The sequence below is a fragment of the Terrapene carolina genome, unplaced genomic scaffold, assembly GCF_002925995.2.
Source record: "Terrapene carolina triunguis isolate 2854851 unplaced genomic scaffold, T_m_triunguis-2.0 Scaffold374, whole genome shotgun sequence".
NCBI classification, from domain to species: Eukaryota; Metazoa; Chordata; order Testudines; family Emydidae; genus Terrapene; species Terrapene triunguis.
Window position 1 is genome coordinate 1,695,799 of NW_020664725.1, and position 15,020 is coordinate 1,710,818.

The 15,020-nt window shown below is 59.2% G+C and overlaps 1 protein-coding gene across 1 annotated transcript in view; it reads right to left on the reverse strand.

The window, feature by feature from the left end:
- The window catches only part of ROBO3 (roundabout guidance receptor 3), a 129,786-nt gene that overhangs the window by 36,809 nt on the left and 77,957 nt on the right, over positions 1–15,020 (reverse strand). The window contains exons 5-8 of the mRNA XM_026657876.1: positions 14,634–14,772; positions 13,808–13,935; positions 4,527–4,651; positions 1,034–1,205 (exon numbers count right to left, since the gene is read on the reverse strand). Coding sequence (XP_026513661.1) covers positions 1,034–1,205; positions 4,527–4,651; positions 13,808–13,935; positions 14,634–14,772 — 564 coding nt within the window. The remainder of the gene's footprint in view (positions 1–1,033; positions 1,206–4,526; positions 4,652–13,807; positions 13,936–14,633; positions 14,773–15,020) is intronic.

Consider the following 15,020-nt stretch of genomic DNA (forward strand, 5'->3'; position numbering starts at 1 on the left):
GCCCTGCCGGGAGCCGGGCAGCCATGTTCGTCTCAGGCCGAAAGAGCTGCAGCCACCCCACGGGAAATCCAGCAACAGGCCACTTCTTCCATGCTCCTCTCTGACCCCTCCCCACATTGTCCCCACAGATCTTTCTCTGCCGTCTTCCTGTGCCCTGCACCAGACCCTTCCTCCCCCTGACCTACCCCTTCACCGCCCCTTGCTCATTCCCTGCACAGGGCGCCAGGCTGGCTGCTGTCCCAACGGGCCATAGCTGGTTAGGATCCCGGGCACTCCGCTGTTCTGGGTGTCTGTGGTTCACACCCCAGGGCCCTGCTGGCACAATCCCTGTGCGTACCTGGGCAGCTGGGAGGCTTAGAGCTCTCCTCCCAGGTAGGAAACCTTAAAGTCTTGAGCCCCTGAAAATGCAGCCTGCAGGCTAAACTAACCAGCTGCTGAAACACAGCCCTGCGAGCCCAAGCAAGGGGCCACGACGGGAGCATGCTGCGGGTAAGGGGGCATGCTCCAAGGGGTTCAGCATTCAGGCTGCCCCCTGCCCAGCTCAGCAAGGTGGAGGAGATTCGGCTCCAACTGTCCAGAACCTGCCGCCCGGACAGAGGGGCGGGGTTCAAATGGCACCTTGCCCAGACTCAGAGGGAGCACTACCGGACCATACCAGCTGCCAGCCTGAATGAACAAAGTCCACTGGAGCTCCCTTGCCAGGCTCACCCCTGCGCTCTGCCGTTCCCTCACCAGCACCCTGGGAACACAGCAAACGTTCCAGCGCTCATGGACGGAGATGCCACGCTCCCCCCACTTCTCCCCTAGAGCCAGCTTCACCCTGAGCTCCCGGGCCCAGAGCCCCTCAGCTCTGCAATACACCGACCACACGACTCCAAGATCCTACAAGGCAGTGAGCCTGCTGCAGGGCCTGTGCGTTACAGGGGGTTGTGCCCCTGGCCCCACTCCACAGTGCTTGGCCTGGGGACCACACCAAGGGCTCTCCCTGACCATGAAGGGCCTTACTGGAGCCTTTACGCTCATAAGTACTCACCATCCTCCACCTCCAGCAGGGCTTTGGCCAGGATGCTCCCCGCCACGCTGATGGCCTGGCACATGTAGTACCCGGAATCTGCTGTCTGCACCTCCGTGATGGTCATCTCGCCACTCGGGGACACGGAGAAGCGGCCCATGGGCTGAGGGGGCTGGCTGGGGAACAGCAGGATCTGCAGGGCAGACACAAGGGGAGAGCCCCAGACTCTCCACTTAGTGAGAGCCGAGGGCGGCCCGGAGGCATGGGGAGTACAGGGCCTCTGCAGGGAGCGGCTGGGCTGATTTTGCTAGTGCCCCGCCCAGGGCCAGCCAAATTCAGGAAACAACATAGAGCCCAGCCCTCCCCAGACACTATGCAGGGCGGGCGGAGGGGCTGTTCATGACATCAGGCAGAGCTCCCTGCACCAGTGCCTAGACATACAGAGGATCTGGCACAGTCCCGCCAGCCCTGAGAGCGCGTGGCCAGGCCCCTCCCGCCAGCCCTGAGAGCACGTGGCCAGGCCCCTCTCACCAGCCCTCGGAGCGCGCGGGGCCAGGCCCCTCCCGCCAGCCCTCAGAGCATGCAGCCAGGCCCACTCCATCTGGAAAGCACCTGGGTCTCACGTTTGTGGTGCCTTCCTCTTAACAAGGGAAGCATTCCCCAAGGAGAAAGGCTGCTGGAGGGTGGGGATGCCTGCACCCCGCCCTCCCTCAGGGTTTCTGTTACTGGGTGAGGAGGGAGCTGCGTACAGCAGAAGGCCCTGGTGTGCCACATTCCCTGTCTGACGCCTCCTCTCCTCCTACCAAGCATGTGGGCAGAGAGAGGCTACGTCACAGCACAGCACTTCTGGCCACGGCAGGCCCTGGGGCAGTTCTGGGCCTCTGCTGCAAACGTGCCGGAGGAGCCAAAGGAAACGGACAACAGACGATTGAGCAAAGCAGAAGGGATGGGATGGAAAGAGCAGCTGCCCGGCAGGTGCGGTTCTTTGGAGATCTGGCAGCTGGTGCGCTAGGCACAGAAAAGCAAACACACTGCCTTGCCCGTCTGAGCTGTGTAGCCTAGGTGTCAGGCTGGGCAGACAGCGCATGTCAGGCATGCCCGCAGCTCGCCCGGCGGTTCTGACAGAGGAAAGATGGGCACACGCTGGAATCTGCTTGTAGACCGCGGCAAGGCCCTGCCGAGCAGAACGGAGTCGCCCTGCTCCACTGGCCAGGAGCTGTTGCAGGACCCCAGGGAGCGTAGCATTGCCCTGTTTCAGTCCCTGAGGTCTGATCCCTTTGCCTCTCCAGCCTGGGCTCCGATATTCCCGGGCCAAGGCGCTGCCCTGTCCTCCGGGGCTTGGTTCATTCCTATGGGGTTCAGTGCTTACTGGCTCTGGTTTCAGGTTCCTGGGTCCCTGCACACTGACCCCCTCCTGGAGCGCCCCAGCCGAGAGCGCTCTCACTCATGCGGTACGGTTCCCTCGGCTCTGTACGGCCAGTGGGCAAGGGGGGAGCCCTGCATTCGTGGGCAAGGGCGTGGGGCCCCAGAAGGGCAGCAGAGCCGAGTCACTGTAGAAACGTGCACTGCAGAGCAGCAAGTTCCAGGGCTGATCTGAGCGCCTTAGCTGGGGGAGCCTGGGGAGGGGAACCCAGGGGGCTGAACTGAGCCAGGGCCCAGGCAGGGAGTGGGGGTGGGTCAGTGATCAACTGAGCTAGGGTCTGGGGGAGGGAGCCAGGACAGGGTCAGCTGGGTAGGGGGCAAGTCAAGCTGGGAGCCGAGCTCGGGCCTGGGAGCCCAGGTGGGTGTGTGGAAGCTGAGTTGGGGCCTGGGAGCCTGGGGTGGGTGTGGGGGGCAGTGGGGGCAAGCTGGAGCCTGGGAGCCCGGGTGGGTGTGGAGAAGCTGCATTGGGACCTTGCAGCCCAGGTGGGTTAGGGAAGCTGGGTCGGGGCCTGGGAGCCCAGGTGGGTGTGGGGAAGCTGAGGTGCACGCCTGAGAGCCCAGGGGGGCGGGGGGGGGGGGGGGGGGGCAAGCTGGAGCCTGGGAGCCCAGGTGGGTGCGGGGAAACTGAGTCGGATGGAGACGACCTGACTCGGGGGAAGACACAGCACTCTGAGGGGGCAGCAGAAAACAGCTGGCCCCCAGGCCGAGGCCAGGGGCCCATGGCATGAGGGGGCAGCGTCTGGCAGAGGAGGAGAGCTAGATGCACTGTTGGGCTGGGCCCCCTTGGCCCTGCTGTACCTCCACCCTGCACTCACTGACCTCCCCTCCCCACCCATCACCCCGCCCCCCCCATAGGCAAAGTGCTGCCTCCCCGCCCCCCCCACCCCAGGGGCTGCCTTCCTCATGCCTCACCCTCTCGGGGCAATACCGTTGCCTCTTGACTCCTGCACAAGGGTCTCGCCAGTGCCTCACCCGCCTGCAGGAGCCCCAACCACCCCCAGCATAGCCCTGGCACGGCCATGGCACCGCTCCAGGCACCAGGGCAGCTGGGGATGATTCGCTGCGGGGTGAGCCCCATTGCCAGGGCCGCCTAAACAGCTGAGCAAAGCCCCAGGGATGGACCAAGTGGGCCCCAGCATGGGCCCATGGGAGCCACCCAAAGCCAGGGCCTAGGAGCGGGGCTGGGCACAGAGGCGTCTCAGCTGCGAGGATGACCTGGTTGGAACTGGGCACCAGGACGGTGCCTGGGAGATCTCCCCGAATCCAAGCCAGAATGAACTGGGCTTGACACAGCCCAAGGGCTGGATCCCAGGACAGACCGCAGGGGACAGGCAGCAGGCTGGCGGGCAGAGAGGAGGCAAGGGAGGGGAGTCACTGCCTGGCTGACTCAGCCAGGCCTCGCACTTGAAGAGCCCAGCGGAGGATGTTCCTTCCCCGGCTCCCTGCTGACTTCATCACAGCGCAGGGTCCCCTGCTCCCTGCCACGCAGACCCTCGCTCGCCAAGGGAGGTGGGATTCCCAGCCCGGGCAGACGCGCTCGCACTCACTCAGCTCCAGCAGCGTGGATGTTGCTGTACCCACAGCGGCTCAGGTGAGCTGCTGAGCTCACACCAAAGCATTGGGTGTGCTATTCTTAGCATTAGCTGGGCACTGAGCTAACATGAGTCTACCCTCCCTGGGGCTCACGCCTCCCCGCTGCAGCCTAGATGTCCCCACGGGCCCTAGCCTCCCAGCTCACAACAGCAGAATCAGCCAGTTGCTTGTCCAGAGAGGCCTAAATGCCATCTCACACAGAGAACACAACGCTGCTTCGTTTGTCCCCAGGGACTGGGTATCTCCTGCGTCCGGGTGGGGTGGGACCAGGTTTGTGCCCTGAGAGTATTGCTGGGGACTGTGCTCACACGGGCCAGGGACCCCGGATGTGAATACACCCGCTGAGGCTGGAGGGCAGATCACAGCCTCCCGATGGGCTCGGAGTCCAGAGCTTCGCAATCTGGCTTTGGGAGAACAGAGCTCCCCAGGCAGGGGCATGGGACAGGGGCATGGGTAGGCCTTGGTACACGCTCAGGGGAGGGGGGCATGCAGAACCTACCTGGCTGCCCTCCTTCTGCCAGAACACAGCCGGCGGCGGGTTTCCTTTGGTCTCACAGTGAAAGGTCACGGTGCGGCCCTGAGCTACAATCTGGTCCCGAGGGCGTGTCACTAACTGGGGTGGAACTGAGAGCGGGTGAAAAGAAAGAGAAACAAATAGACACGGGTTGCAAAACTTTAGAAGGGGTTTTGTCCAACAGCATGGGGTCTCCAGGCAATGGGGCTCGGGGCGCCTGGGGCTTTCTTGCAGAAATGCTCCCCCAGGAGGTGGGGAGGGGACGCTACGGTTGGCTAGCAGAACAGATTTCCACAGCCCAGAGGTCTGTACATTTCTCTGAGCCTCCAGGCAGCTGACCAATAACCGGAGCACTGGCCCTGTCTGCAGCGAGGGAGCTCACAGCACACAGCTGTGTGGCTACAGGGACCCCAGAGCAAACCCCTAATGCTGACACGCTGCACTGGGGCAAAGCTGGGCTTGCAGGGCGCAGCCTAATGGGGTACCATACATAGGTGCCAACTTCCCCACTTCCCCGTGGGTGCTCGACCCCACCTCTGCCCCAGTCCCGCCTCACCCCACCCCTTTCATGAGGCCCCACCCCTGGCCTGCCCCTTCCCATGTCTGCCCTGCCCCCATTCCAACCCCTTCCCCAAAGTCCGCGCCCCGACTCCGCCCCCGCCCTACTCATATTCCAACTCCTTCCCCAAATCCCTGCCCCGGCTCCGCCTCTTCCCCACCTCCTCCCCTGAGCGCACCACATTCCCACTCCTCCCCCTCCCTCCCGGAGCATGCTAACGCTGCCAAACAGCTGTTTGGCGGCAGTTGGGCGGGAAGCGCTGGGAGGTAGGGGGAGGAGTGGGGACGCACGCTCAGGGGAGGAGGTGGGGCAGGGGGTGAGGAGAGCTTGGCTGCCAATGGGTGCCGAGCACCCACTAATTTTTCCCTGTGGGAGCTCCAGCCCCAGAGCACTCACGGAGTTGGCACCTATGGTACCATACCAGGACACAGCATCTATGCGGGGTAGTGACACCGGAGCCAGTGCCCTTCCTGGAGACTGGGGCACCGCCACGCAGCACGTCTGGCCTGTTTTATGGCCTAAGCTAACGCTGGGGCAGCAAGCACAAGGGAGGCGCAGCAAACCATGCCAAACCAACCTCATTCCCTTCTGTGGCAGGGTCACTGGCCTAGGGGCTGCGGGGGAGCCAGAGATGAGATAGAGCGTGATTTTAGTAAAGCTTTTGACACAGTCCCGCGTGACAGTCTCATCAGCAAACTAGGGCAGTACTCTAGATGAATTTACTGTAAGGTGGGGGGCACACCAGGTTGAGGGGGGGAGGGATAGCTCAGTGGTTTGAGCATTGGCCTGCTAACCCAGGGTTGTGAGTTCAATCCTTGAGGGGGCCACTTAGGGATCTGGGGCAAAAAATCAGTACTTGGTCCTGCTAGTGAAGGCAGGGGGCTGGACTTGATGACCTTTCAAGGTCCCTTCCAGCTCTAGGAGATAGGTGTATCTCCATATACATTAAACCGCCCTCAAAGAGTAGTTATCCATGGTCCGCTGCCAAAGCGGGAGGGTTTCTAATGGGGTCCCGCAGGGGTCAGTCCTGGGTCCGGTACTAGTCAATGTTCTCATTCATGACTTGGCTAATGGAGAGGAGAACGTGCTTGTAAAATCTGCAGATGACACTACACTGAGCAGGGGATGCTGGCACTTGGGGGGGACAGGATTTGAATTCAAAACGACCTGGCCAAATTGGAAAACTGGTCGGAATTTAACAAGATGAAATTCAATAAAGAGAAGAGCAAAGTATGTCACCAAGGAAGGAAAAATCAAACACACAGCTACATAATGGGGAATAACTGGCTAGGTGGTAGTGCTGCTGGAGAGGATCTGGGGGTTATAGCGGATCACAAATTGAATGTGAGACAATGAGATGCACTTGCGAAAAAGGCAATATTCTGGGGTGTATTAGCAGGAGCGTTGCATGTAAGACACAAGAGGTAATTGTCCTGTTCTACTTGGCACGGGTGAGGCCTCAGCTGGAGCACTGTGTCCAGTTCTGGGTGCCGCACTTTGGAAAGATGTGGACGCATTGGAAAATGATCAAAGGTTTAAAAAACCTGACCTAGGAGGAAAGGTTAAGAAAACTGGGCGTGTTTAGTCTTGAGAAAAGAAGACAAGACTGAGAGCCTTCAGATCGGTTAAGGCTGCTCTAAAGAGGACAATGATCAATTGTTCTCCATGTCCACGGAAGGCAGGACAAGAAGCAACGGGCTCAGTCTGCAGCAAGGCAGATTTAGGTTCGATATTAGGAAAAACTTTCTACCTCTCAGGGTAGTTAAGCTCTGGAACAGATTCCAAGGGAGGTTGCGGAATCCCCATCATTGGAGGTTTTTAAGACCAGGTTGGCCAACTCCCATCAGGGATGGTCTAGGGTTACTTGGTCCTGCCTCTGCGCCGGGGGTTGGACTTGATGACCTCTCGAGGGTCCTTCCAGCCCAACATTTCTATGATCCTGTGGTAACATGGCAGCCTGAGCTTGGGGAAACCAGCACAGCCGGGAAGCCCTGGGCCTTCTCCCCTGGTGCCGGGGCATCCGATGGGCTGTTTACAGAGGAGAACAGCCACAAAGATACCGCAGCACCCGCCTTCCGTTTCTCTGACAGAGCAGGAGTGCTGCCGGGTCCCTGGAGAGAGGCCCGGAGCTGCGGAGTGTGTTGGCAGAGGCTGCCCGGTGGGACTGGGTGCTCGTTCCTTCTCTGTCACCCACAGCGAAGGCCAGAAGGGGCCACATTTTCTTCCTTCTTTTCTCTGACACTAGCACTGTCTGCCTGGGCCCGGAGAACAGGCTGAACGGGCAGCGTTGCCGAGTGTGGCATCTTGCTCAGCCCTTGTGCACGGACAGCCCTGCCACACCTCCCTGCAGCCCTGCTGGGACCTCACAGTGCCCAGGCTGCAGGGGACACCAGTGATAGCACCTGCCAGCTGCTATGGCCCTGTTCAGGAGGCAGCTAGGCAGCAACTTTGCCTCTACTCCTGTTCCCCAGGCTGGGTCCCAATAGGGAAGGAGCAAGGAGGGGAGAGGGCAGCAGAGAGGGAGAGGGGCCAGTACTGGTGCCTCCTGCCAAGTCCCCAGAACAGCCAGCCCCCAGATGCCCCCAAGATACCCATTGACCCCAGACACCCAGTGACTCCCTTCAGCATCCACTCATCCACCTACGTCCCCAGCACCCATCTACTCACTCAGCGAACCACCAACCCCCCCAGCCCTCAGCAGCCCCAACCAGAGCTTCCACATGTTCAATAGCTCCGTGTCCCACCCCCTGCTGCTGCTTGGGGCAGGGTGGGAGAACTGGCAACACTTTCATCCATAAGAAACATCACACACACAGCTGCACAAAAGGCAGACGCTATGAAAGGCAGCAGCACGTTAATCAAGAGAGTGGAAGCGGAACAGAGGGGCTGGTTTCCTAGTCAGACTGTAAAACCCTTTGGATTTAGGGGTTTAAATATATATATACACACACCTGATAGAACTGGAGGGGACCCTGAAAAGTCATTGAGTCCAGCCCCCTTCCTTCACTAGCAGGACCAAGTACTGATTTTGCCTCAGGTGGCCCTCACAAGGATTGAACTAACAACCCTGGGTTTAGCAGGCCAATGCTCAAACCACTGAGCTATCCCTCCCCCTGTTTTATGGTAACACATTTAACTCCAACGTCTAATTAATAGTCTGGATAAAGGAAGCCTGTGCTAATGGTTCCACATCCTCTCCCCTTCCATTCAGATGCAAGAGCTCCCAGTAAACATTCTCCAGCCAGACCTCTCCAGTCAGGGCAGACTTGACTTTCCTCATATTTGTAGGGGGGAAAACCCAGAACTCCATGTCTTCCATCAGGAAGAAGCAAGAACAGGCCTGAACAACCCAGCCCAGGGCACCCTGCACTAATCCCAGCTTTGGCTCGGCGAACCATGTTCTGCACAGGAAGAACGTCACTAACACTGGGAACAATTCTTTTTTCCTGTTGTGAAATCCTCCTGGTACTTCCCAGGTCCGTGAAAGCTCCCAGACGGCAGCGCTTTGGGACATTATCAGCCCAGATAAGGGGGGCTTGAGCTGAGAGTCACAAGAGGCAAAAAAGGCCACAGTTTCCTCCTGTTTGATTTTGTGGGGGTCACTTACAGGGAACTCGAAGGAGCGTCATTGTTGCAAACACTCCTTGATTAGCAGCTGTGACCATCCAAAGTCAGACGTACCCAACTCTTCCATAGCCTGAATGTGATGCAAAGCGGCTGCACTATGCAGGGCTCCCCAAATAAGTGCGTGAAAGAAAGCACCACCTGAATCCTATGCCACGAGCCATCTGGTGTCTGCACTGGAATGGGTTACCTAGGGAGGTGGTGGAATCTCCTTCCTTCGAGGTTTTTAAGGTCAGGCTTGACAAAGCCCTGGCTGGGATGATTTAGTTGGGGATTGGTCCTGCTTTGAGCAGGGGGTTGGACTAGATGACATCCTGAGGTCCCTTCTAACCCTGATCTTTTATGATTCTAATGTCTTGGCTACGTCTACGCAGCGCCACAGTGTGGACTATAGGCATGCAAATTGCAGAGCGCACTGAACTAACTGCCTCTTGTAGACACTGCTGGCACGGAAGGAAAGGTACCTGGTTTGGGTTAACACAGTCCTCTTCAAAGAGGGCTATGTTCATATGAATTAGGTACCTTTTCATTCATGCCAGCAGTGTCCATATGCACACAGGGAAGTTAGCTCTGCAATTTGTTTGTGCTGCAGCACAGTGTAGACCAGGGCTTAGTGTGAGGTGTCTTCTCCAACGCAGGCTGCCCAGAGGAGAATTAAAACACGCTGTTTAAAAGGTCCGTTAAAACTGACGTCTGTGCTGGAAGCCCCCTGCCTGGCTAGTGGAACATTCTGGATTTAAATCCTTGAACACCTCGCTGAGCATCCTGGTCAATAATCTGACTAGCTTCAGGTTAAAAACCATGGGGGGTGGGACAGAATACCCCAACCCATGGGCAAAGCTGCCCCATTTGAACCGCCAGAGCCTTGGCCAAGATCAGCCCAGTATTTGGACTCTAAACTCAGCCAGATTCTAACACCCTCGCTCAGCTGAGTGGCACCTTGCCCCAAAGCGACCTCGCGGGCGTGAGATCGGCAGGGCCAGTGGTGGAGTAAGGTGCTACTCAATGGAGGTTTTCGTAGCAGCCTCATCACCATAGTACCTCCACTGATGAGTAGAGGATCAGAATCTGGCCCTCTGACATTTCCAGTGCACACGGACAGACAGACAGACAGACAGACAGACAGAGACACCCCTCTCCCCTCTTGGGCTGAGACATAAGTTTCCTCTAAGCCGCGCGGCAATGCAGCAGGCTATCAAGGGCCGCGCAGGCAGGGAGAAGCACCTCTCCTCCGGCCCTGGGCTGCTGTGGTGAGAGAGGGCTTGGGGGAGTCCTCTCTACCCGTCGCAGCCCTGGGGCAGCCTGCACCCCAAACCCCTCATCCCCGCCCCTACCCGAGAGCCTTCACCCCTAGCTGGAGCCCTCACCCCCTGCATCCCAACCCTCTGCCCCAGCTCTGAGCCCCCTCCCGCACCCCTATCCCCAGAGCCCGCAGCCCCAGCCAGAGCCCTCACCCCCCCGCACACCAACCCTCTGCCCCAGCCCTGAGCCCCCTCCCATACCCCGAACCCCTTGGCCCCACCCCCACCGCACATCAACTCCATATTGGCGCGCATAAAAAAATTCATTCCGCACATGGATGTAAAAAATGAGAGGGAACATTGGCTGAGACTGAGCATGGAAAACACCTGCCCCAAAAGAATCTGTTTGAGACAGTAGCTACTCTACAGCCTAGCCCGCTCCCCAAATAAAATATTGTCCCAGGTCCTGGCACCTGTGAGAAGCAATAGATACTCGCTAGCTAGCTCCAGTTGGATACCGAGCCATTCCCTTTGTTAGCAACCATCCACCACAGCCCCCTTAACACAACTGTCCACTCCAAACGCACACTGTCCAGCACCCGCTTGGCCTTCCCAGCAGCCAGGACCCAGCGCCTCAGCAGCCGAGTGGGGTGCGCTGTGCGGGCGGGGGAGAGACCACTGGGCGGTGGAAGTGAAATCACAGCTGTGAGTGGCAGTGCTTGGGTTTTTCCTGGCTTGCAGCTGTCTCTGCAGCAATCTTCCTGGTTTGGAACACAGGAGCCGGGGATCTCCCTGACCAGACTAGCATGGAGCCCTGTGTCCTGTGAAGTAGGCTAGGGGACGCGGTGTGACTCGGTGTGGTGCGTGTGGCCTGCACTAGCACAGGGGATTCATACTCTTTGGCTGGCACACCTGCTTCCTAGAGGGATCCCAGGGGGACAATTCTAAACCAGACGCCCCCAGCGAGGTATTTACAAGGGGAAAGATAAGAGGGAGCCAGGCAAGGCCCCAGGATGTGGCAGTGGGACTCTCCAGAATACAGTCATAACACTCAGGGGAAGGTGCCTTGATGTGCCTCCTGATAACCTCCGGGCACTCAGAGCAGGATCTGGAGATGGAAGGAGGAAGGGGGAGGAGGGACAGAGAAGAAAAGGAGCAAGTCTCCTAAATCAGCCACCTTCCCATAAATAACTAACCCTCCCCCATCCACCGCTGGCTGTTCAAAGCCTTTTCATTCCTCTCAATGGAAGACAAATGACATCAGGTTTTACAAATGCTAATTGCCCGCCTTATCTCCCCTCTGCCCGCCCCTTCCCGCTCCCTCCAGGAGCGGGGAGACAATGCAGAGCTGTAAAGTATTTATGGGGCACCGGGCACTATCACATGGAGCTTCAGGTGTGCCATTGTCATGCTGATCCCTGCAGGCACCGCTTTAATGAAGTTATGGATTGCTAGGTACCCCCATGCTAATGCGACCCCCCTCTTCCCGCAACCTGCTTGCTCTCCCCTGCTGAATTTCCATGGCAGGAAAAGAAAAACCTGCAGCTGTTTCATCGTTATTGATCTGCATGTGCGGCGGCCCAGCCGCTGCACAGAGAAAGGCTGTGCTCTGCTCACTTACAGCAGCTGAGGGTCTGGCTCCCATCACAAAGTCTGTTTAGTGCCGGAAGTCCCCAGACCCATCTCCACAGTACAGGGAGCTGGCAAGTGCCAGGAACCCGCAGGCCTAGCTTGGGAAGCAGATCTGCAGCTGGAGGCTTCCCCAAGCTCTGAGGGCGCCAATGCTGCCCCTCCCCTTTGCCTGGAGGGCCGGCTGCCCCTGTTCCAGAGCAGGGGCTGGAAGTGGGATGCACCTTGCACGCTCTTGTGGGAGGCTCATCGGAAAGGGAGCTCAGCTGGCTCTGCCCAGTGCTTGGATTCAAATCCAGCGACCTGTGACCTCTCCCAGCAACAGCCTGTGTCTGTGCAACCACCTGCTCCACAATCACATCTCAATGGCCGTGGCTGGAAGGGAGGGGGCAGCAGCAGCGGTGCCGGAGAAGCCTCTTCACAAAGTACCCTTCCCCCCTGGGCTTCAAAGGGACAGCACCCCTCCCCCCTGGGCTTCAAAGGGGCCAGGTGCCCGCATGGAGCAGGGATGATGGAGACTGATTCAGGAAATCCACCCCCACGTTCTGCTCCTGCCCCACTTCAAAGGCCAGGAGGAAACGAGGGCGGATGACGTGGGCGCCCCAGGAAGCTTCATTTAGTCCCGAACGAGCGCTGCTGATAAGGGGCACGGGCAGATCGGAGGCAGGAAACTGACTGGACTGGGGGCTGGCCCAGCGGGCAGAGCAAAGAGAACCAGGCTCTGCACTGGCCCCATCACTAGCTCACCTTCGTGCCCTCATTTTTACCACTACAAGGAAAGCCATTTTGTCAAGGGCATTTGACTGCTGACACAATACACACCTGACGGGCTAAAGCCAACCGCACCTTGCCTAGAGCCTGCTGCTCCCAGCGCCCTCTGGCTGCATCAGCCGCAGGGCCAGGCCTAGTTACTGCTGACATGTGAGCGTGGGGGGGGTCTGTGTCTCTGACTTAATGCACTCCAGATATTCGCTATTCCACGGGGCTGACAAGTGGCTGGTCCACATGCTGGAGACGGGAGAGGGACACTGCGGTTCACACACTGCACAGTGGTTCTGTGGCTAGAGGGCAATCACAGGGCCACAGAGTGGGCTAGTGTTAATTAACTCCCAAGCTCCATGCTGGAACCCAGTGGCTTTTCAGCTGAGAGAGAGAGAGAGAGAGAGAGAGGAGGAGGGAGAGAGGGAGGTGTCCATGGTGGGAGAGACCTGATCAGATTCATCAGCCAAATGCTCTGCAGCCAGTTGAAGGCCAGCCAGATTCACACTGCAGGCTGCTCTGAATTCTCTCTTCTCCCAGAAAGGAGAGTTGGAAAAGCGTTTGTAGGCCAGCCAGACCCGTTGCTGAGAGCCAGGGCTGGGTGTCCCCGTCGGGAGGTTTTAGAGTGCTCTCCAATGGGCTAACACAGGCAGAGCCAGCCAGCAGATGGCCGGAGAGAGCGGGCAAAGAGCCTCTTGCATAGATCGTCTCCCACTATGGCCTCATGAGCCCACAGGAATGTCACATGCACAGCCCCTCCCCGCCCCCGGCCATCCCCGCATGCCCCAGGGTATGAGATGAAATGGATACTCACGGAATGGGCTCACTGGAACAGAGAACACAGAGAAACAGGCGTGAGATGAGCAGGATCCAGCGAAGCCGGGGGAGCGTTACAGTGATAGTACACATGAGGGGCCGAGAAGCAGAGTGAATCTGCGCTGCCGTGTTCGGCTCTGCCGAGTGCCGGGCCCACTCGGCCTCCCAGCGATGGAGCCTGCTGTGTGCCAGCAGCATGGCACAGACGGATCGTGCGAGGAGGGGGTCATGGCACTGTCTGCCTACATGGCCAGGCTGAATCGCCTTTCCAGGGACTTCCACGCACTAACCTCGGTCCAGCCAGTCGGTACCGAGGCTGTGGCTAGCTGGGCCCAGTAGCTGGTGTTGAATTGTAACCAGAGGGGATCGACAGAGACTGGTCTGGCTCAGCAAGGGAGCCTGGCCCATCTCCCTCCATCCCGCCAGCCCCTAGCACTGGAAGTGATTCACATCTAACACCCCGGCAGCCCTAAGTGCCCGACTAGCGTCAGCCGCCTCTGAGGAGCACTCGGGCCCTGGGCTGGGCTCTCCCCATCACTGGGCGCTGAGAGAACGAGGCTGCTCATCTCCTCCTCAACTCCGTATGTCCCACCACCAGCAGCCCCCATCGCTGCCTGGTCCCCTGAGCGACCCCTTACCATGGACGCTGAGCGAGCCAGAGGCCTCCGACTTGCCCACGCTGTTCTCTGCCACGCAAGTGTAGGTGCCCTCGTCCTCAGCGCTGACCCGGCTGATCCGCAGGGTGTTGTCATTCTGGATCTCTGCCCTGGGATTGACAGAAACAAATGCTGTGAGAGCCCGGCCTGGCACCAGCACCGGTGCCCAGGGTGCCAGGGCCACGTTGGTGCACACGGAGACCACTCCCATCCAGCCCATCTTGCTCCCACCCTGGGGGAGAAATACTGCCTGGCATTTCCTTGGTCAGGGCCCAGCCTCGGGCCTGGTTAGTGCACACACCCGTCCTCGCTGGCTTCCAGACCCATCTAGGTGAGCGGGAGGGCATTGGGGGCTGGCGATCCTCTCTGGGATTTCTACAATGAGTCCTGTCCTGGGACCACATTCACTCCAGGAGTCAGACTGAACGACTCTAATGGGGCAAGCGAACCCCTTGTGAGCCAGGCAGTCCGGGCTTCTCTGGTGAGAAAGCTGTCAGACCCTGTGAACCAGGAACAGGGTTCACTAAACTAGAATAAGCCGCTCAGACCGGAACCCACGTGTCCACCCGAGTTAAGTCACCCTTGGGTTCACCTGGTGCTTGCCTCATGCAGAGCAGCCCTGGGGTGTCCACACACAAAGCAGAACTGGTTTAGCTACATCGGTTTAGCGTCTCACCCCTAGCTCTCCTGTGCAGCTGTGTGCGTGGAGCGGGCCGGGAGCGCACAGGCAGCCCAGCCCGGCCTGGCCTGGAACCAGCATTCCTGCTGCAGCCCATCCCAGGAAAGGGCCTCGCCTCTCATCTCTTACCTGCCCCGCGGCAGCTCCCCTTCCTCCTTGCGCCAACGGGACGTCGGCACTGGGTCCCCCTGCACCTCACAGTGGAAATCCACGCTGTCCTCAGCAAGCACCACCTGGTTGATGGGCCTGCGGATGAACGTGGGGCGCTCTGCCAAGACAGAAAGGCAGCGTCAGGACTGAGCGCAGGAGCCGTACAGCCCACACCAAGTGCAGAGACCCCACAGAGCTGCCGCCCCGCAGCCTCCGACCCCTGCATGGGCAGCGATGCCAGACTCAGAGGATGCACGGAAAATGTCGGAGAAGCCGGCTCCATGGGATCGGATCCTCCTTCCGCTGGTCAGATGGGCACACACAGCCTCACCCCCTGCTCCCTGGGGGCTCACGCAGCCTCACCCC